This window comes from Dichomitus squalens (assembly GCF_000275845.1).
Source record: "Dichomitus squalens LYAD-421 SS1 unplaced genomic scaffold DICSQscaffold_12, whole genome shotgun sequence".
NCBI classification, from domain to species: domain Eukaryota; kingdom Fungi; phylum Basidiomycota; class Agaricomycetes; order Polyporales; family Polyporaceae; genus Dichomitus; species Dichomitus squalens.
This window is the reverse complement of record NW_006766894.1, coordinates 568,553-589,403: the sequence shown is the minus strand read 5'-3', so window position 1 is coordinate 589,403 and position 20,851 is coordinate 568,553. Positions and strand designations below refer to the sequence as shown.

The 20,851-nt window shown below is 55.9% G+C and overlaps 8 protein-coding genes across 8 annotated transcripts in view; 5 read left to right on the top strand and 3 right to left on the bottom strand.

Moving 5' to 3' along the window:
* Positions 1 to 1,330, top strand: part of DICSQDRAFT_136334 (uncharacterized protein) — a 27,929-nt gene extending 26,599 nt beyond the window's left edge. Inside the window, exon 6 of the mRNA XM_007365468.1 lies at positions 5 to 1,330. Within this exon, the coding sequence (XP_007365530.1) occupies positions 5 to 714 (710 nt within the window). The 3' untranslated portion in view covers positions 715 to 1,330. The remainder of the gene's footprint in view (positions 1 to 4) is intronic.
* Positions 1,331 to 1,600: 270 nt separating this feature from the next.
* DICSQDRAFT_154998 (uncharacterized protein) lies at positions 1,601 to 2,387 on the top strand. Its single transcript, XM_007365467.1, has 3 exons — positions 1,601 to 1,683; positions 1,745 to 1,954; positions 2,008 to 2,387. Exons 2-3 carry the CDS (start codon positions 1,798 to 1,800, stop codon positions 2,109 to 2,111), a joined length of 261 nt encoding a protein of 86 aa, XP_007365529.1. The 5' UTR covers positions 1,601 to 1,683; positions 1,745 to 1,797; the 3' UTR covers positions 2,112 to 2,387.
* Positions 2,388 to 3,603: 1,216 nt separating this feature from the next.
* On the top strand, positions 3,604 to 4,827 carry DICSQDRAFT_169844 (uncharacterized protein; the record flags this gene model as incomplete). The annotated part of the gene is made up of 6 exons (XM_007365466.1): positions 3,604 to 3,765; positions 3,829 to 3,928; positions 3,987 to 4,137; positions 4,192 to 4,294; positions 4,353 to 4,457; positions 4,516 to 4,827. 6 exons carry the CDS (start codon positions 3,604 to 3,606, stop codon positions 4,825 to 4,827), a joined length of 933 nt encoding a protein of 310 aa, XP_007365528.1.
* A 923-nt stretch (positions 4,828 to 5,750) lies between these two features.
* On the bottom strand, positions 5,751 to 7,330 carry MnP3 (manganese peroxidase 2; the record flags this gene model as incomplete). The annotated part of the gene is made up of 8 exons (XM_007365465.1): positions 5,751 to 5,860; positions 5,927 to 6,341; positions 6,401 to 6,622; positions 6,687 to 6,864; positions 6,922 to 6,958; positions 7,010 to 7,036; positions 7,092 to 7,143; positions 7,202 to 7,330. The coding sequence occupies 8 exons, from the start codon at positions 7,328 to 7,330 to the stop codon at positions 5,751 to 5,753; spliced, it is 1,170 nt and encodes a 389-aa protein (XP_007365527.1).
* A 2,168-nt stretch (positions 7,331 to 9,498) lies between these two features.
* On the top strand, positions 9,499 to 10,437 carry DICSQDRAFT_126907 (uncharacterized protein; the record flags this gene model as incomplete). Its single annotated transcript, XM_007365464.1, has 1 exon — positions 9,499 to 10,437. The coding sequence occupies one exon, from the start codon at positions 9,499 to 9,501 to the stop codon at positions 10,435 to 10,437; it is 939 nt and encodes a 312-aa protein (XP_007365526.1).
* A 677-nt stretch (positions 10,438 to 11,114) lies between these two features.
* Positions 11,115 to 14,694, bottom strand: DICSQDRAFT_180513 (MCM-domain-containing protein; the record flags this gene model as incomplete). Its single annotated transcript, XM_007365463.1, has 8 exons — positions 11,115 to 11,863; positions 11,915 to 12,193; positions 12,252 to 12,345; positions 12,399 to 12,514; positions 12,571 to 13,406; positions 13,474 to 14,180; positions 14,294 to 14,417; positions 14,472 to 14,694. The coding sequence occupies 8 exons, from the start codon at positions 14,692 to 14,694 to the stop codon at positions 11,273 to 11,275; spliced, it is 2,970 nt and encodes a 989-aa protein (XP_007365525.1). The 3' UTR covers positions 11,115 to 11,272.
* Positions 14,695 to 14,857: 163 nt separating this feature from the next.
* Positions 14,858 to 17,229, top strand: DICSQDRAFT_105514 (GTP-binding protein Obg/CgtA; the record flags this gene model as incomplete). The annotated part of the gene is made up of 2 exons (XM_007365462.1): positions 14,858 to 15,046; positions 15,526 to 17,229. The coding sequence occupies 2 exons, from the start codon at positions 14,858 to 14,860 to the stop codon at positions 17,128 to 17,130; spliced, it is 1,794 nt and encodes a 597-aa protein (XP_007365524.1). The 3' UTR covers positions 17,131 to 17,229.
* Positions 17,230 to 17,338: 109 nt separating this feature from the next.
* Positions 17,339 to 20,851, bottom strand: part of DICSQDRAFT_169839 (uncharacterized protein) — a gene marked incomplete at both ends in the record, with an annotated part of 6,138 nt that continues 2,625 nt past the window's right edge. The window contains 13 exons of the mRNA XM_007365461.1: positions 17,339 to 17,464; positions 17,520 to 17,723; positions 17,796 to 17,893; positions 17,958 to 17,965; positions 18,024 to 18,186; positions 18,253 to 18,400; positions 18,454 to 18,464; positions 18,514 to 18,543; positions 18,614 to 18,699; positions 18,753 to 18,782; positions 19,198 to 19,214; positions 19,274 to 19,326; positions 19,387 to 19,444. Of these exons, the coding sequence (XP_007365523.1) occupies positions 17,339 to 17,464; positions 17,520 to 17,723; positions 17,796 to 17,893; positions 17,958 to 17,965; positions 18,024 to 18,186; positions 18,253 to 18,400; positions 18,454 to 18,464; positions 18,514 to 18,543; positions 18,614 to 18,699; positions 18,753 to 18,782; positions 19,198 to 19,214; positions 19,274 to 19,326; positions 19,387 to 19,444 (1,032 nt within the window). The remainder of the gene's footprint in view (positions 17,465 to 17,519; positions 17,724 to 17,795; positions 17,894 to 17,957; positions 17,966 to 18,023; positions 18,187 to 18,252; positions 18,401 to 18,453; positions 18,465 to 18,513; positions 18,544 to 18,613; positions 18,700 to 18,752; positions 18,783 to 19,197; positions 19,215 to 19,273; positions 19,327 to 19,386; positions 19,445 to 20,851) is intronic.

Genomic DNA, 20,851 nt, shown 5'->3' with positions numbered 1-20,851 from the left:
GGAGCGAAGAAGGCTGCGGCCGCGGCGAAAGCGGCGGCGCATCAGCAGCAGGGCCAAGCACAGGCGGGCGCGAGCAAGGACGTCAAGGCCACCGCCGCGACATCCGCAAATAAGCAGGGCGCATCGAAGCCACCGAAGGCGCCTCGGGAGCGCAAGGGGACCGCGTCTGGACCTTCAGTGTCGTCGAGCGCGTCGACGAGTGGGTCGGCTGCTGCCCCGGCACCTGCCTCCGCCGCTCCCTTTGCTGCTGAGGACTATGCCGGGATTCCCATGCGTTGCGCATGCCCAGTTCTTAGCATCGCCTCGCGACAGTTCGAGGCTGCGCTTAGCGGGGCGGGCGTCGAGCGCAAGTCGCGTCGCGAACGCGACAAAGACAAGGACAAGGACAAGGATGGTGCCGTGGCATCGACGACCAGCTCCACAGTTGTCGCGGAAGCGCCTCCTGCGCCCAGGCAGAAGGAGGAAAAACGCGAGCGTGGTCCCCGCGGTGGCGGCGTCCCGACCGGGATCCTGCAGCGCGATGCGGCCCCGCCAAAGATATTGGCCCGTCCTGCTCAGGGACAGACAACGAGCGAGGGCTCAGCCCCTGCGTCTGCTGCGTCTGTAGCCCTGGGTGCGACTGATGGCGGAGATCCTGGCACTCCTGGCGGAGGGCGGGGTCGCGGTAGAGGCAGGGGCCGGGGTCGAGGGCGAGGTGCTCCTCCGCAAGGGTGAGACAGGAGCGGGCTGGCGATCTAGGACTGCTGGTGCACCACGCATCAACCGTCGGATGTATCTCTCGCGGAGTGCACCTCCTAGGCCTGTGCTAGCTGCACACCACCCCGGGATGGATGAGACGCGGCATCCGCCACGTGCGTCGGGCCTAGCGCTTCGGTGGACAGCCCTTGCCGGCCGCGACAGGCATGATGTCGACGCTCCCGACACAATACGGCTTGATTGCGAGGTCTGTGATTCTTGCGGTATGTGCACGTCCGCCTCTTCGTTGTTCGAGAGCAGTACTTTCGATCAATGTACAGGCAGGCATTGTATATTGTAGAATGTCCAGCCAATCGAAGTGCGTCTTCATCCCGAATTTCGAAGGCCACTGCGGACGCCGAAACGGCGGTGCTGCAACGCGAAGGAGACATAGGCGGACGCATTGACAGATAGACAACCGTGGGAGTCGACCTGGGGTGCATATCTATGTATGGCTCATAACGAATTCCTCGGCCTCGTACCTCTCCCGCCTCTTATCACCTATCCACGGCTGGCCTATGCAACACGGCAGTGTCGCAGCAACACTCTGTAACAGGGTCTTTGACGACGATACCGTCGCAGGCATGTTGAAACCTATCATACTATCCAAGCCTGCGCCCTAGCCATTTATCACTCGCGGGGTCGCTCGGACTACATGTTTGCTTCCGGGACGTTCTCAACATTCAGGGGCACCTGGGCAGATCATCATCCCTGCTACCATTCGCTCGTATACATAAGTGTGTGGAGTCCGGCTTCCGACCGAGGTTTTGGACACGAGCTCTCGCCCCATCCAAGACATTGCTTCATCGCACTGGCAGTCGCCCCTTTCCAACTTCCTTCGGCCTCGCGGACGGCTGGGAATTGGAGGGATCCTCAACGCACATCTCGGCAATCGTGCGGTACCCACAAGTGACATACGTCTACGTAAGCTTTGACCAACACTCTTGAGTACGGTTCCTTTCGATGTCGTCTTTCCCTCGATCACGTCCGTTGATGCTCCGGGTCACAGATTCGCCATTAGAAGGCGAGAGCATTTCTTCGGAATCCCACAGGAGCAGGCTCATGGCGTTGCCTGAGGCAGGCGAATTCAAAGTCGCCCAATTCAAGGTATTCACGCATCACGAAGTGATTGGTGATGCCGGAAGAGCTCCGATTTCTGCCAATGCTATTTGCTATCTCCTGGCGTCCCATGCAAATGTTTGGCGCGTCCTACATATCAGTATGCCCCGTCTCCGATTTCTGATTGGATGCGTGGCTCATTGTAAAACGGAGTCCTGACAGGTACATGTACCCCTCCGATTAAGCCAGTAATATCACCGAGCCTCGGCACATGGGATTCCGCGCACTCGGTGTCCGCCGAATCCTGCACAGCCTGATTCTGTGTCGGTGCGGCCCCACATACAGTTCATATGCACCGCAAGATCGACCAGACCCTCCCACGCAACTCCTTCGCCGCTGAGAAGCCTGTACCCTTCTACATAGCAAAGATCTGGGGCAGTGATGAAAGGTGGTTAAAATTGCGTCACGGAGACGCCACGAGACCCGGAGTGGATATGTATCGCGATTCGGGGAAGCGACAATGCACAGCTTCTACCTTTTTGAGTAGGTTTCCCATATGTTTCGGAGGGAAGCTGCCACCACGTTCCAGTGACTAACACACCTCACCTAACGTCGAGAAGGGCGGGCAAACCAGAGGTCTTATGCCACGAAGTCAATTGCCCTTCCTAACGCATCCGTCAGGGATCGCTTCCATGTTGTGTCCTTGGCCAACGATATATCGTTCTCAACATGATGATAATCAGATCACTTTTAGACTTCTAGCAGGTTATGTAGCTTACAACGAAGTTGATATTGGCGGATGTATTAGACATGCTAAGTTTGTTGTGATTACAGTCGTTTGCATATCAAACTGCAGTGTCGTGCGCGCGTCGAGCCTGTTTGCTCGTATTTGCTCCGCCGTCGGGTACCGGCTAGAACGGCCACTCCGGTGGGTGCACCCTCAATGAAAACGGATAAAATCCCTCAAAAATGTCGTAGTGGGTTGATAGTACATACAATATGGCCCTTAGCAATGGCTGGTTGGCTTTCAATGCAGGAGAAGCTTTTTGTACTTGATGGCCACAGTGGGTCGACGGAGGCCGGTCCCAAACAGGCAGAGAGACGCTCGCTCACGGCGTTGCAAACACGGGCAAACAGCCCCGCGGCGCGCGCGTCGACTGCAGTTTGATATGCAAACGACTGTACCCCGCAGCTGACAACTCAGATCCCTCATCGCCCTTCATGGTGACCATCAGTCGCCGTCGACAGGTTTTGACAGCTCGTTGTGAGCAAGTCATGGAATAGACGGACGGGATAACATGCGGCGTTCACGTCATTGAGCTAAAGTCAGCGGTTTCAAGCCGGCGGATCTTACGCCGCTGATGATCAGGCGAGATGATAACATATAGTCTACGCCTGTGGTCTTGTTTCTGTGCTGCTCCGGAGCATGCCTCCCACGTATTCTACTACTGCTCCAGAGGAGCAGGTCGCCCCGACCGCCCAGCTGAACACGTATGCCCTGGGGCTTCTTCAACACTTTTCGTTCAACGCAACAACAAATGTCCTCCAGTATTCACTTTCCAGCCTACTTTTCGGTCAGTCGCACACATACTGTTTTCTTCACGTGCACGTCTAGATACACCAACAGGCGCCTTGACAATACTGGTTATTGCGTCTGTATCCCTGCTCATGTGGGTATCGCCTTTCCGTTACATAAACTGGTTGTTGAGGCTATGTTCATATATTAGCGGTCAGGGCTCTCTCAGCCGGAAATCATCTAGGATTCTTCTACTCAGCATTCTGATGATCTATGCGTCTACTATGATCTATATGTCTGCGATCATCTGGAGCTGGACAAGTGTGCAGCGTATCATCCGTGAGGCAAACAACGGCCTATACTCAGATAGCTACAATGGTCATGATAGCCTCGCTGCACTGAAAGCCGCCGCATACAGACAATCGTGGATGGTAACGGTTCCACTTGGTGTCAATGTGAGTGTCACGATGGATGTGGTATGACAGCTGACTGGCTGACTGATTCTTTCTTGGCTTCAGATTGTGATTGGAGATGCTATAGTGTGGTGGCGAGCAGCTGTCATCTGGCAGAACAGGGTGGTTTACTGGGTCGGCCCAATCCTTGTGACTATGACTCTAGGTCTGTACTAGTTACTGTGCCCACTGTTTCTATGGTCTGCATCTTACCTGTCCAACAGCGCTCGGCATCATTGGCAGCGTAACAGCATCGCCTGCGACTCCTGACCAAATCTTTTTCTGGTGGGGTACGGACGGATTCACAAATGCGGCGGTGATATTATCTTGCGTTACGAATACAACGGCAACCATTCTGATCGCATGCAAAGCATGGTCAGTTTCCAGCCATATCAAGCCAGTTGGGATCTCACACTGGCGTCTCTACAGGATGCATAGGCTATCTCTCAAGAAATACTTCCATGCCAAGACGCGCGTGCTGAAGGCCCTTGCGCTCCTTGTGGAATCTGGAACCATTTACTGTGCCCTCCTAGTAAGACTCGCTGCATTCTATAGTGTCGTGCATTTCCTGACAGCTGAAATCCGGACAGATTCTGGTTTTGGTGTCCCTCATGGACCCTGCAAGCCTGGCGAACACTCTTGAGTACCATACTGTTGGGTACTATTTTGTCTATGGCGCCCTCACACCAATGGTGGTAAGAGTTCACCGGAGTCTTTCGATGTTGCGTGAGAAATACTCACTCCACTTGATAGGCCATATATCCTACAATCATCATCGTGCTTGTTGCCGTGAACCGATCACCACTGGAGCGCGGTATTCTCGTTGATTATCCAAGAGGTCTTCCACTAACCACTACGAGTACGAGTACCGTTGTGTTCGGTCGTGGCACTATACTCCCCAGCCCACTGGTAGTTGCCGAGGAAGCACACGTCGTACTTGGACGGGCGATCAGCCGTTCTGACATCGATGATGGGGAGACTCTGAAGGGCAGATCATTCGAATTCGAAAGAGGGGACAACAAACCGTTTCCTTCCGCCGACTCTGTTCTCGACATACACTCGTAGCTGCCTGTTCCGTACATATCGACGCCCGTGGATCTGGGCATATCTCTCTCGAAGCTTGTCACTGACGTGTCTCCCGGGCTCTTGGCTCTTTTGTCCTCCATGTCAACGTACGTCACAAGTAGTGATTACCTCGAAGTTCTCTTGCACATGTATTACGTACAAGGTTGAGTCGACCATGCCTCGAATCATCTCCCTTGTCTCGAATGAAGTTCGTGCCCCCCCCCTTGCTCTTCATCATGACTGCTTTTCGAGATTGGCCCAATTTTATGTTCGGGGTGGCATGGCCCATCGAGTTTCCCGAGGGTGAAAGACTCTCGCGATGATAACACACTGTGTTTCTATATCCTATCATATCAGACACGGCGTGCGTGCGCTCTGGTTTGCGAGACCTTCCGGCCATAAGGACGGCGGTCACTCGTAGCGCGAAACATCCTGGAAATGGGTACATGCCGGCCGGTCAGCGGAAGCACGGACTCTCATCCTGCCTTTTGGCGTGACGGCCCCTGTGTAGGCGTTCGAGTCACGTTGCAGCGTACAAGAGAGATCCAAAAGACGTGGTATCCAGATTGACCCATCAGTTACATGAGCGACCGTAGGCTGAAGGGAGAAGCAGACATAGGGATCTTCCGGGGGGTACAAGGGCGACTGCAGATAGAACCTGTGCGTCCGATGATTTATCTAGTACGTGTGCACTAGTTAGTGATCGCGCTGGTGTGATCACAGGCTTGAGCACGAGAACACCATGTCACATCGCACCAGTTTGGACCCTCGTAACATAGCCTCGTTTCGTCTATAACATCATAATCATTCACCACCTTCCATCATCAGGACACGTACAAAATTACACCGATATCACTGCAGCCTAGATCTAGGCAACAGTGGAAGAAGAAGAAAAGAAAACCCATTTACACTCAAGTCGTCGATCAAGAGCTGTTATTGTCACCGAAGCTGAGCGCCGGGCCGTCGAACTGAACGGTGGTGCAGCTCATGCTGCCGTCCGAGCAGTGCGGGATGAGGGCCTCCTGGGTGCCATCTGGAAAACACGGTTGCGTTCAGCTTATTTGACTAACAGATCCACGGACTAAAGAAAGCGACTCACGATCGATAGGCAGGTTGGGGAACCGCGAGGTGTTGCACGACAGCTCGAGGTCGTCCGGGCCCTTGGTCGCCGGGAACGCCGCGGACACGGCAACCGCGAGCTTAGGCTTCGGTACGACAGCAGAACAGTCGACGAGGTCGTCCGCGTTGTGGCCGAGCACAGCGAGCTTCGCCATCGCGGCCTTGAACGACTGCGCCATGAACTCCTGCTCATTGACGAAGCCCTGCCAGAAGCAAGCCGTGCGCGGGTCGTGGGCGAGGCCGAAGTCGGACTGGAGACGGAGCTCGCCGACGTCGGTGCCGTTCGAAAGGGGGAGCGGGGAGGAGACCTCGCCAGTGTTGTTGTTCAGCCCAGGGAAGCCGACACCCTTGAGGAGCACATCGAGGAAGATCTGGGTGTCGAAGGTGAAGGGAGTCTGTGGCACGGGGGTTCTGGTGAGCGGGCGCTGTGAACGAGGGAGGGGGCGCAACTTACACTGTCGAAGGGCGCGGCGTCGAGAGTCGGGTCGACATGGTCGGCACGAGCGATCGTGTGCGAAGCGAGAAGGGAGACGACCTCGAACGGCGTGAACCCTCCGGCATCGTCGAACCGCGCCAGAATCTTCGTAATATTGTCCTGGGGCTCGGGAATCAGACCATCGATGGCGGGGGCGGTCGCATTGGGACGACCAGCAAGGAACTCGAGTTGCGGTGCACCCTGTCGGAACGCGAAGTATGAGCACTCGAACAAGAGCAGTCTGAGGAAAGTAGTATGTGCATACAGGGCAGTTGGTGATGGCGACAGCACCTGCAAACTGGACGAGGTCACCGGCGGAGATGCTGGGGAACTGCGACAGGAAGGGGATGAGGTTGTTGACGGAGTCGGCGATACCGAGGTTAGCGAAGAAGGCAGGCTCGACGGTCGGGAAGATGAGCATCGAACCGTCGGCTCCACCACCACTACGCACAAGCTATAGTCAGCACCAAATCTGTAGAAAATCGTGAATTAAGACTCACGCCGAAGCATTGCTGCGGGAGATGGCAATGGCATCGTCTGCAATGTACGGTCAGTATGCCGTGAACGTATAGCCGATGTGTGGCTTACGGAATGTGAGACGGAGGAGCTCGTGAGCTGGAATGAAGACCGGTCAGTTCATGATCGTCGGCAACGCAAGTAGATGACATACTGTCTTCTCCGCAGTCGCCCATAAGGACCTGCGTCTGGAGAGCTTCTGCGAGCTGTATTGCCGAATGATCAGTCCCCATTATGTGACGGCGCGGTGGAACCATTACTGACGGGTAAAAATTCGCAGCACACCGAGTCAGGGACCACAGTCCCGTCAGAGCACACCGTCCGGCTCGGGGCGGCACTGGCAACAGTGGCGAGAGCGACGAGGGAGACGATAGACAAAAGCTTGAATGCCATTGCTGGTTCCGAGGAGCGATGTACTGCCGAGTAGAGGGCGGAGGCCGGAGGGGAGAGCGAGTGGAGAGAACTCGATGTCCTGAAGATGTTGGCTGAAGACTAGCTGTCTTTTATACCTCTCGTCCCAACGCTTTCGGTGAGAGTCCTGAACGGGGTACCGGGCTGGAGCTGACGGGCGTTGTGTCGCGTTCACAAGAATGTGAAAATATCAGGGGGACCCAGACGACGCTCGCCAGGTACATTGCGGTTCAGGCCTTGAACCCTGCACAATTGTCAGTCTAAAAATTTATGGGTAATGAAGTTCGGGACGAACGAACCTATGCCGAGGTGTCTCGACTACGCGCCTGCCGCGTCCATGGGAGCGCGGGTCGGCTACGGCTGTGGCCGTAATGGAGGCGGGTTTCCAGGTCAAAAACACTGTCCCCAAGGGGTTTGTGTGCGCCTGATCTGTAATGGTCTTGGGCGTGCTCTCGGTGCTTCTTCGAAGCGTGGATTCTCGGCTGTTCGTCTCTTCACCTGGGGAGGCGTGTATGCCGTCCAGCGCCCCCCTAGCGACCGAACCTCCCTCGCCAAGGTTTCCCACTGTTCGGTACCCGGAGTCTCTGTAAACGTGAGACATACTGACACCGGGATAGGCCACCGTGAGGCGGCATCGAAACAGAAGCTGACTGGCGCAAACCACTGGATCGGAAGGGCCTGTTCGTATCAACTACTAATTGTCTAACTGTTCTAGACGTGCTGAAATCACCTCACGATATTATTTGCTGCACTTTTATAGTGATACCGCACATTAGCTTCAAGCAACATGCTCTGGCCTCGATGGCACAGTTTTCGACCGGATCCCGCTGCACAAGCATTAGTCATTCGGTCGAGGGAACCTTGAGAAAGGAACTCACCTGCCGGCACGCTGACGAAGATGAGGCCAGCGCCATCACGATGGTGAGATACGGATCCAGGTGAATAGAAGAGTCGAAGAGTGCACTGAGAACAGGCGTAGTGACAAACGATGAACACGACCAGGAGGTGCAGAGATAGAGCGGGGCGACCCAGGCAACAGCGAGATGGCGGTTCTGAGCCTACAATACATGGACGAGGCCAAAGATGTGAGCTCGACGACCTGAGGGGTTCAGATAGGGAACAGAAAACGTACATATCGTACCGTGCGCCAGTGCCTTGATGCGCATGCCACACTGCACATATTAGCTGCATGACGCGAGCCATTCTCCCGAGTTTGATTTCATGCCCTGCCCCGGGCCGCAAGGCAGCGCCCTAGGTACATTCTGATTTCGTCAGAGGGATATTGAATGAGACAGGGATTAAATAAGCTGCCAATGTCGTTCAGTGTTGCAGCGCGCGGACAAGTCAGATATCGTGTCTTTCAGACAACGGATGACCGGTCATTGCCGTGGTAGCGGTTCGTGGCAGCAGTCGTTGTGATTAATATTCGGACCGCAGCCGCTGGAGTCCAATTACCGGAAAGGCGCCCGTCGTGAACGCTCTCGACCCAGAGTATCCCATACTACTATATATCCATTATTTGGAGTACTCTACATAACTCGTTGTTCTATCCTAGATCTCTTCAGATGTTCCGTAGGATATGACCTTCTTCCCCGCGTTGCGCACATGTACGCATCATGTCGCAACTGCACAGCGCCGATGCCAGTACTAGCCTATCCCCTGTTCAAGGATGCGAAGGTATCTTGGATTCTCTGACTTTCTGGCATTCCAAAATCTTACACCAACTTTGCTTGAAGATGCGGTATCTCGTGCTCCTGGATTGCACATGTTGGAGCGGACAGAGCTAGGCACCATCGAAGCAGGTGAGCAAGTCGTAGTGTATGTGATTAGAAATCGCATATAAGCTCTCATCTTGTCAGAACTGGATTCTACGCTGGTGGTGTGTATTAGCTAAGACCACCCAACATAGATCGTTATGGTGCAAAGCGTACTAGCCGGGATCCGGGTCATTATCACGCAGCGATACTCAGCCTTGGAAGCCCAACGCAAATTGACAGTTCTGGGCGTCCACGCAATCTGATTGCATATCAAGCTTGGTCCCCTTCGGAACCCAAGTTTGAAAGTCTCTGCGCCCGAGTGCATGTCTATGCTGCACCTCGGATCTCGCCTAGCAGAGAAGGGAGCTGAACGTCAATCAATTAGGCGCCAACATGTCTCCCTCCAACCACCATTATCGGCGCAACCGCCGCCGTCCGCCGCCCACCCTCGCACGTCCCAGCAAGTATCGCACAATATGCGATCTGCCTGTGGAACTTTTGTGCATGATTGTATCTCATGTCAAGTCCTCCCGCTGGACGCTGCGGGCATGCACGCTCGCGTGCCACTGTCTCCGCGCCGTGTCGCTCGAGCATTACTTCAATACAAGGTTGAAAGTCCGGGATATTCGCTCATTTGACCACCTCATATCCTTCTTAAGGGCGGCTCCAAATATCCGCGAGAAGATTCGTCGCCTCGAGTTGAGCGGGCAGACTGAAATCGGGAAAGTTCCACACATTGCCCTTACCTCCATCGACGATACCGTGGTAGCCACACTCATGCAGCTGCTTCCAAATCTCACATCGTTGGATATCAACAGCATGATGTACGACACCCCCGCTTCACGATCGCCCCCACATGTACAGCAGGACAAACCCGGGCCATTCCGTCTTCAATCGTTCTCGTTCGATTTCTACTACACCCTCTCCCACAACTCTTCCATCTCTGGCCTGTTCCGCATCCTGTCTCTGTTTTCCATCGACGCTCTGAGCTATTCCGTGCGCGATTTCGACACCACCTCGCCATTCGATCTCGCATTCCTCCACCGTCCGCTGGAGATCAAGAAGCTTCGGATATCGCACTGCAGTCCAGACGAAAACAGCGGCACGAGCTTGCTTCTAGACGCGTTCACGGAAAGCCTCGAACCGGAATCCCTGGAATCTCTTCGGATTGAATACGGGACTGGTCCCGAGGTGCTCGCCCTTGGCAAACTCCTTGCACGCGCAGGGAAGGCTTTGACGAGTCTGAGTATCAGCGGGATCCATCCGTTCATGCTATCCGAACGAAAGCCCTGGCACTGGGTAGACCCACTGAACAGTATGTCGATGTTTTGAGCTGCACTCCTATGTGTGACCTGACAATCCGACTTGTAGGCCATTGGCGAAGCCTCGGCCTCGCCTCCTGCTCAAAACTCAGATCTATCGAAATAGAAATCTACCTCCGCTATGACGAAAAGCCTCAGGACGTCCCGGCGTACAGCCTCGCCGGCGCCGGTATGCTTTCCCAGGCACCACGCACCCTACGCCATGTTACGATCCGTTTGAACTACCTGCCTAGGGTGACAACGCTGAACAACAGGCGGATGTTGCGGTTGCAGGAGTTCGATAAGGTCATCACGTACGACCGCTTCCCTGACATGAAGGAGGTGAACTTGTGCATCCTCCTGGACAGATATCTGGAGGCGGACCGCAAATACCATTGGCAGCACGTTGTAGTCGGGGTGCAGAAGGCGTTGCCAAATCTGCACGCACGAGGATTACTGAAGGTCATCAAGCAATCGGCCTTCGGATAGCTCGTGTCACGATGTACGTTCATATGGTTTCATGGAAAACACTCGCACCATCGGGATGCTCGCAGCGAAGTATTGCAGTCCTACACTCTTTCACTATATGTTCGGTTGCTTTGACTTGTACAACATTTGAGACTCCTCATTGGCGACTCCTTACGACTACTTGTATTCTGATGAAATAATGTCATTACAACTGATCAACAGTGCACTGTACTTCGCATGCGGAGGTTTACGAACGGTGTGCACGACGATGACTTCCACTCGCACAAGGGCGAGAACAACATGTCGATAGCACCAGCAGTCTGCAAAGCCCATAGTACAATGAAAGCACACAACGCAGCGGAGAAAAAAACCTTGTCAAAAGGGCCCTCTACTCTTCCTCATGCGCCTTCGACTCTCTTGATCATCCTCCGATCCCTCTCACCCGTGACTTTCACCAGCCCCTCTTGCTCCAACTCCCTAATCACCTCCTGGAACTCCGCAGCGTTCACCTTCACACTGCTCTGCGCCTCCAACTGCCCTATCGCGTCCGCCCACCGCAGGCCCCTGGTGCCCCCAACGCCAGCCCCGGCCCCGTCCAGGAGCGCAAGCACCGCCCTGCGCATGTCCCCGCGCAGTTTCCGCTGCTGCCTCCCGATGCCGGTATCGAGCAGGCCCATGTCGATCTCGCCCGTGGTCGGGTCGCGCGCGGAGGTGTTGATCGCCTCGCGCATGAGGCGGAACGCCTCCTTGACGTCGGCGAGCTCGACGAATGTGGAGAGGCGCATACGCGCGTGCGCCTCCGAGAGGCGGATCATGCTCTCGAGCTGCCGCGTCGTCGCTGTGATGCGCTTCTCGTTCGAGCGAGGGTCCTCGCCCGCCTTGCGGAGCGTCACGTAGCACCGGACGAGCTCGTCGCCCGCTGCTTCGGTAATGACGGGGTTGAGGCGGGAACGAGCGTAGGTGATATAGGCGGAGAGCTCTTCGAGAGGCTGGAAAGGCACGTCAGTAAGGCGCGTGTGCTATATGACAGTGTGACACACCAAAATGTCTTCACCGCCACCGGTCATGGGGGCATCCTCGAGATACAATGCGACGAGATGCTGAGCGAGCTTGCGATCGAGCGCCTCGTCTGCGTGGTCCAGCACGAGGTAGAGCAGGTCGAAACGGGATATGAGCGTTGGTGGGAGGTCGATGTTTTGCGTCACCGTTTGGTTCGGGTTGTATTTTGAGCCAATGGGGTTTGCCGCTGCGAGGATGGAAGTACGAGCGTTCAGCGTCGTGATGATTCCCGCCTTGGCGATGGACACCGTTTGTTGTTCCTGTGACACCTCATTAATAACCCTGGGAGACGATATTGAGGACCTGTCAGTCACTCACCATAACTTCGTGCAAGACGCTACGAGTCGCGTCGGACATCTTGTCAAACTCATCGATACAGCAGACACCACCATCACTCAAAACAAGGGCACCGCTGAAATGGCATATGAGCGGGTGACTGTGTCCAAGAACGAAGCCGAGACCTACCTCTCGAGTACCAGTTGTTTCGAATCCGGATCGCGAGTGACATACGCCGTTAGACCCACTGCAGACGAGCCCTTGCCAGACGTGAACACGCCTCGGGGAGCGATCTTATGCACGTACTGTAGGTCGTGATCAGCATGTACCTCACCAAACGCGACAATACAGAAAGACACACCTGCAGAATCTGCGACTTACTCACACCAGGGTCACCCACAAGTAGCACGTTGATATCCCCCCGGTACCTCGGCCCGCCTCCGCCGCCGCCCCTGGCCACGCTCTTGTTCGTCCCCCCAAACAGCTGCAACAGTATCCCCTTCTTCACGTCCTCCATCGCATAAATGCTCGGGGCGAGCGACCGCGCGAGCAACTCATATATGTCCGGCCGCTGGCTCAGCTCGCGCAGCTTCGCCTCGAGCTCCTCGCGCTTCGTCGTCCGCCGCTGCCTCTCCACCGGATTCTCCTCTTCGTCGTCGACGTCTGCGCCACCGCCCACGCCGCCGACCCCAGGGATACGGTCGCCCCCCGCGGGGCGCGTGCTCCTGTCGAACCCGAGCCGGTCGTCGAGCCCAAGCTTGACGTGCACGACATCGATGAACGTCCTGAAGAGGCTCTTGAGCGTACGCTGGCGCGGGTTCACGCGCACCGCCATGGAGCGGAAGATGCCCGTGACGACGAGCCGGTCGCCGGGCTTCGTCACGTCCACGAGCTCGTCGTACACGCTCAGCGAGACCGTGTGCGGCGTCTGCCCGTCCGGCACCGCGTCGGGGGTCTCCTGGAGGCGGATCACCTGGCGGTCGGCGAACTCGCAGCGATTATGGACGAGGGACATGGAGCCGGGCGTGCCGCAGACGTCGCGCGGGCAGCGCGCGGGCTCGTCGATCTTGCCGCGCTCGATCTCGACCTGGACTGTGTGGTTGCAGGTCAGGCAGCGGAAGAAGGCGACTTTCATGTCCGGGATGACAGGAGTCGCGCGGATGACGAGGCCTTTGATGCACACGAGTTTGTCGGTGTCTGTTAGAGGGGACGCATTAGTAAGGACAGTTGGCAGACTGGGAGACAGGAAGGGTGGAGGGCTCACCAGAGGGGTTCAGGTCGCGCATGTTGACAGACGGGACGCCGAACGGCCGCACTTTGTAGACAGTTTCCATGATCGTCTTGATTTCGGCCTCTCCGCGTCCACCGCGCATGTCTTCTACCCCTGCTTGCTGGTCCTCTTCAGCGATCTCCAGCATGATGTCCTTGAGGACCTGGTCCATTATGGGGATGACCTCCTGAGGGAATTTGATCAAATGGTTCTGAAGCTTCTTGCTTGGAGGGTACGCGGCGAGGTTGTGGATGTCGAGGTTCAAATTCCTCTCGCCCGTCTGTCGCATACGACGAATGTATGACTCGTACAGAAGCACCTCGCCTTCCTCGGGAGACGAGAGGACACGCGTCCGGATACCGCGCTCGCGGTCGTGGGCGATACGGTACTTGATCTTGAAGCCGCGCATAAACTCGCGGAACGTACGCATGGTCTCTTGCACCGAGACGTTCGTGCCCCAGATCGCCTTGACCGCGCCTGTGTCGTCGTCATCCTCAGAGGGTACAATAGGGACGGAGAGATTGAAAGTGGAAGAGGCTGGAAGGGAGAGGTGTGAGGCGTCCGAATGCAGGTCGTCAGACGGGCCTTCCTTGCGTCTTGTGCGGGAACGGGAGGATGTTGGGGTGAAACTGATGGATGAATGTATGTCGCCTCGACGGTTCTTTGGTGGGGTTTTCGGTGTATGATCTTGGGCTGGGCTTCTACAAGACATATCTCAGTAAATATCGTGGATAGGGGACAGGGACTATCCAAGGACGAATCTCCATGTATCTGGAGCAGAACAGGCCATTTGCAGAGGAAAGACGCGACATACGAGGGAAATGCAAGTGGTTCGGAGCCTTGGGAGCCAGGAAGGTCTGAGTCTAGCCTTCTGACGCGTACAGGAGTCCTCTTTGTCGGAGAAGAGCTGGGGAAGGGTAGGGGCGACGAGGTGCCGGCTTAGGCAGATAGTCAGATGGGTGAGATCACTGGTAGCAAGACACGCGACCTACGAGCAAAGAGAGGTGTCTGCTGTCTCCTAGGAGTACTCATCCCCAACGCCCTTCTCGCTACTGTGCTATGCTGTGGGGTACCTGCGGCTGAAGGGGTGCCTTCGAGGAACAGTGGGCCTCGCGGAGGGGCGTTGGGCATTGATTGCTCTACGCTGTCTCCATCGACTTGCATTTCGACATCTTCGAGGTCAGAGGAGGGTATATCGCGTGGTGGCGACGACATCGGGGCAGATGAGGAGGCGGTGGAGAACAGAGACAAGACGGAGACGCGACGCGTTTCGACGCGTCTCAATGAGCTTCAGGGCAGGCCTTTTCGTTCACACGCATCACCCGCGCTTCGTAGCCGCCGTCTGCTCAGTGCTCTCGCTTGTCCTTGCACAGACTGCATGCGCTGCACGCCGTTCTTGAAGCCTCTCAGGGCCCACAGCGTCACCATATTTGCCGGAAGATGCTATACGACAGCGGCCATCCCTGAGGCAGGCCCTTCAAAATTGGCAGAGTCGCCTTCGCGATCACCAGCAGCTCAGGATGAGCTACGACGGAAACGGAGGACGGACTGGAAACGTAGGCAAAACGTGAGTATCCCCTCTTCGTTCTCCAGCATTGTAACCAGACAATACACGAAATGCTCCATTGCGAGGTCACAACAGGTAGGGAGAAGACCAGACACACACAGATGGAGCCTCCGCTAGTCCTCTGGTGGCTTGTCCCAAGAGCCCCTGCCGCCATACGCTTGCTGATCTATGCAGAAGATCTACGACTGACTATGTGTGCATCGTAATATGCGTCTATGGCAGAAGCGAAAGCAGCACTTCGAAACCAGGCATGGGGGAGGAAGCTGCAGAGTTGTCGAGCAAACCAGAGTACGGCTAGCGAGGCCCTTGACAGGTTCAGGAGCACTCGTCGTATCTCGGGGCATTGTTCGGTCATCGTAGGCTGGAACACCCAGCCTATACGAGCCGTATCGGACTCCTCCCATTCTTCGTCCAGCCAATTTTCATTCTACGATTTTGTTCAACCCACAGCAAAACTCACACAACACGTTTCCTCACAGGGTCAAAGCTTCCTTGACCACACCATAATCCACATTCGCGCTGGCAACGGCGGAAACGGTTGCGTCGCCTTCCACCGCGAACTCTTCAAGCCTTACGGCCCGCCCTCGGGTGGCAATGGCGGCCGCGGCGCCGACGTCTACATCCTCCCCACCCCCCATCTCACCACCCTCTCCTCTGTCCCGAACCGCATTCGCGCCCCTCACGGCGGCTCAGGCCAAGGCACATGGCAAAATGGCAGGAACGCGCCCCCACTCATCGTCCGCGTCCCTCTAGGAACGATTGTCCGCGAGCTCCCCCGCGACGACCCGAGGAGACACAAGGACGAGTACGAGGCGGAGGCGGAGGATTTGCAAGGCTTGAAGCCGCAGGAGCGCAGGGACAAGATGCGTGAGCGGCGGTGGGTGCACTACCCGGAGTGGGCGGAGGACAACGCGCAGCGCGAGGACTTCAAGCACGCCGAGCGCGTGCTCTTCCAGCAAGAGCGCGAACGACGGCGAGCGCGGCGCATGCGCGCAGAGAACCCGATCTTCCTCGACCTCGACAAGCCAGAAGAGACGGCCGAGGCCGAAGACCCGAACGCACCATTAGGCCACCGCCGCGTCGAGCCCATGGGCCACCTCGTCGCGCAGGGCGGCGCAGGGGGAGTAGGCAACCCCGCATTCCTCTCCCCTACGAATCGCTCTCCGAAGTGGGCCACACGCGGCTACCCGGGGGAGCGCGTCTCGCTTGCGCTCGAGCTGAAGCTCCTCGCGGACGTCGGGCTCGTCGGGATGCCCAACGCGGGCAAGAGCACCCTCCTCCGTGCCCTCACCGGGGGCCGCGCCCGCACGGAAGTGGCTGGGTACGCGTTCACGACGCTGAACCCAGTCGTAGGGGTTGTGCGTGTCGCCGCCGATGGCTCGTTTGCGTTTGACAGCCCCACGGAGAGCGTGGTACATGACGAGACGTCCATCGAGGAGGCGCGTGAGCGCGAGCTAATGGCCGGAGGGGAGCTCGCGGACGCGCTTACGCGCAACCAGCGGCGCGCGATGCAGGACGGAGCGAGAGAGGAGGGAGGGGAGACGGACCCGTACGAGTCGATGGAGGTGTTCCGGTTCACTGTCGCGGACAACCCGGGCCTCATCGAGGACGCGTCGGCGGACGTCGGCTTGGGGCATTCATTCCTGCGCTCGATCGAGCGGTCGCACGCGCTTGCGTACGTCGTCGACCTCTCTGGGGAGGCGCCGTGGGACGAGCTGAGGGTGCTGCGGGAGGAGCTGGAGAGGTACAAGCCGGGGATGAGCGCGAACGCGCGGATTGTGGTCGCTAACAAGGCAGACTTGCTTGGCGGGGAGGGCGCGTCCACGAAAGAGGTGGAAGAGGCGAAGGCAAAATTGGGAAGGTTGGAAAGGTATGTGAGGGAGGAGATGAGGGTGCCTGTGCTTGATGCGAAGGGCAGCCCCGTGGGCAGCAGGGAGACGAGGACGTTGGACGTCGTCCCTGTGTCGGCGAAGTTCAGTCTCAACTTGAGGAAGGTTGTGGGGCTGATGCAGGGCTACGTTGAGGAGGCTCGGGCGAGGAAGGGGATCGATTCGGGCGTTGTGGGTCGCCTTTTCCACTCGTGATGTTGAGTCGTTGGTCATGCTATGCACACGCTAATGGGATGCTCGTTTTGGGAGCTACTGTAGACTATTGTATGATATTATTGCTCTTCTCTTATCGGCACTCTCGGGACTGCACGTAGGTCGGTGATTCACTGAAATGAGGGGCACCCGAGACAGACCGTCAAGGCCGGAGCGACTAGGTTTCATTGCGTGCGCAGTCACTAAGCTATCAAATTACAGGTAAGTTCACACTTCCTCTTGAAACATCGGTGTCTGAGCTAGACATGAGGGCATCTATAGTAACGACATGGACCTCTTCGACTGGGACAACAAGCTCTGGAGTCGAAGGCGCCACCTGGTATGGGTATGTTCGATCGATTCCAAACTCCAATACTACATAAAGCACGAACATCAGGCATAATGTCCCGGAACGCCATCGACTCCCTAGCACACTCTTCTATATCTCCGGAGCACGCAACATCCTCATCCTGTCCCAAAGTCTCCGACGTGGCGAGATTGTCCTCGAAGCGCATGGTCGTCCGTTCTGACTTGCCCCCGGACATGTTGTCGTTCCCGCTGATGAATCCGCGCAGGTTCAGCAGCAAGCGCGAAGACTGTTTAGATAAGATATCAGTGGTGAGCATCAAACTCCCGCTGTAGGTAGCGTATCCTCCACATCCACTTACGGCGACGGACGAGACGGCAATTGTCCATGCGACGCCCATCCCTTCAAGCGCTCGGCCTTCCTCACGAATAGAAAGTGCCATGTTCACCGCGTTTACCACTGCGGCGATGGATGGTACATTTCATTGAACCCTCCTTAGCTATGCAGTGTTATAGGGACTTACAGAAGATCCTATCAGATGCGCAGTCAACACCAAAGGCATTCGAGAACGACGAAGGTAGGCACATACATCGCAAAGTATGTAGTCCCATCTCGGAGCAGCAGGTAGAGCAGCGGGCTGAACCGCCGCACTTCGGTCCATTTGGCGAGCGGGTTGCGCGTGGCCTCAGACAACTCGAATTTGAAGGCTTCGCCAGTGAAGAATTTGTATAGCATCAAGGCGAAAAACGTCGCTAGGGAAGAGGATTAATGCAGTAAGTAGCTTGACTGTCGGAGGAGAAAGTAGGGCGACAACGGACTTGCGACGGTACAGTTGACGATCCATGCTCCAAGGGAGTTCCGCAGAGGTACATTGGCGAGGGTATAACATCCAGGTATGGGGAGGCCCGCTGGGCGCGGCAGGATCGTGATCGTGCGGGCCTCTATGATACCCACCGTTATAGATGACTGCGTAGTCCCGGCTTAAGTATTACCCTCGACGTCTCGAGAAATAGACGCACGGCAAGCTCCGCTGTACATTCGTGAGCATTTCACCCGGGTTTCTATGCTTCATGACCCACCAGTGAAGCAGAATGCGATAAGGGCCAGCACTGCGGGCAACATATATAAATCGAGTCAGTCCCCTCGCCGAACCAGAGTACAGCGTGTGGGACCATTGACCGTATTTGTTCTCTCGGTATGCAGCCCAGAGTCGGAGGACAAACATGCCTTCGCCGAACAATGCGGCTACGGCGGTAGCAGCTCCACTGTTATGTCCCCTTTCAGAAGATGTCCGAATTTGGAGTCGAAGGCCACGCACAATGCCTCGAACCAGGGCCACCCGCGGCATCTGCAAACGAGCCTTTTAGTCGAGAGTACTTCATACATATAGAACCGACAGCAGCAAGCTTACATCTAAAGTAGAGTCGCGATTGTGTAAGAGTGAGCTGCACAATCGTTCATGCGGCCGATTATGCTTACTCCAAAAGGAGGATCAACGCTGGAATTGACTGAACGGATACAGCATGTTGAGCCCTTGTGATCGTCATCCTGGAAGTGTCTGTATAGCTTACCTCCCAGATACAATCTGGGGCGAGGGGCTGGTGAATGTGTGGCAGCGACGGCATAAGATGGACAACATACAGTGAACATGCAAGACCGTAGTACCTTACACAAAAATATAAAGTTTTCGGGAGAGACCACCGTGCCCTGGATAGGGAAGCGCAATTGTGATATGACCGAACTCACAGGAAATGATTACTCACTTCCAAACTAGCTCGACCTGGTAGATTCATAGGTGGTCAGACAGCGTCAATTCTACGCAATCAAAGCTTCGTATACCTCCTCGCCCAAGGTGAGGCATATGTCGTAAGCCACCCACGTGGATGCAGCAGCTGTCAGACCCGCTTGTGAGCTACATAGGGTAGTGATTCATAGCGGTATACGATACCGACCTGCTGCCCTGTTCACTACAGTCGTGTCTCCGATCAGCTGAACGAAGAGCTTTATACCCTGAAGAAGCGATAACCCGGGAGGCAGCAAAGAGGTGAGCGACATAGTAGTGACGATAGTCTCGGTAGTTCTCACTGCGACAAATTCGAGTATATGTGTGAATGCTACGCTGCGGCTCTCTCCTACAAGGCACTGACTCCAGGTTCGGCATGTATATCGCAGTCTGTTGGCTCATAGCCGTGGTTCTCGGACTGGGCAGCGGCGAGGCTCTCCGGCGGACGCATTTGGCACGGAACGGCTTGACTAATCTGGCACTGGTCATGGGAAGGTACTACGCCATCCAATCGTGTCTCGCTCGAAGCTGATTAGCGATCGACGACCCGGCGGTAGTTGTGAGTTGTATTTCGAGCCATCTACAATCCTTCTGGGTCTTGAACCGTAACAATGCCAGCTCTGTTCGAGAAGATGGAGGAGAATAGACTAGATGAGAGGTTTACTGGTGCCAGACATTCCCTAACAGACGTACACAGGGTCTCACGGCACTGTTTGCTAATGTCTGATAAAGGGGATGGGACAGTCTTGAGTTCGCGGTGAAAAAAGCACATTTCCAAAGGGGCATGCTTGAGATAACGTCATTGAGGCTTCTGTCATGCGCGGACATGTGTCTTTTCAGGGAGGCCGAACTAGATCTTCCGGTCGGGTCTCAGAAAGAATGGCAGTCTGGACGCACCAAGCTGGAGGAGCATCACACAGGATGGGCAGGCGAGGCTAGTCACGTTTTTGATCATATACCGTCGATATCATCATGCTGAACCAAGGCAAACATCTGGCCAATGTCCTGGGAAGGGAGCCTGGTATATCATTACCGCTGCTCGGCCGCATCATTCTCGGTACATCTGTCGGACCGCTTCATCAGGAAAAACTCCCTGGGCTATTTAGAACTAAATTAGTACTAATGCCAACTAATAGCGCCCGTCAAGGTCGTCGGCCTTGATTCTGGAAATTTGAATGGTGAATGGGTCCATAGGACATCGTAGGTGGCAAGTGTACATAGTAACATGCTTTGTATTGAGGGAATACATGTTTTGGGCTCGTTCGAGTCAGGCAAGGCCGCCTTCGTATCTTCCCAAGTCTCTGTACGCCTGCCCTAAATCTGGGCGCTCGAGCGGGAGAGCGTCTCCGATTGCGTGCGGTCGCCACGTCGCTCCTTTGCCTTCTACGACCTCCGTATATCGTCGAAGTCTTGCTCTGTTCTGTTCCACTGCATTGACCTCTTGGGCATCCTCATCGCCTCTGCTGAAACCTCACGTTGGTATCTCTGCTGGGGGCTGATCTAGTACGCGTGAGTTCATAGGTACGTCCCTTTAAGCACCGGGCCCTATCCCCTTTCCTGTGAGATGTCCCCCACTGTTGCAACGCTATGCGGATGCTGTCGCTCAGGTGAGTCTGAGACTATGTGCTGCCGAA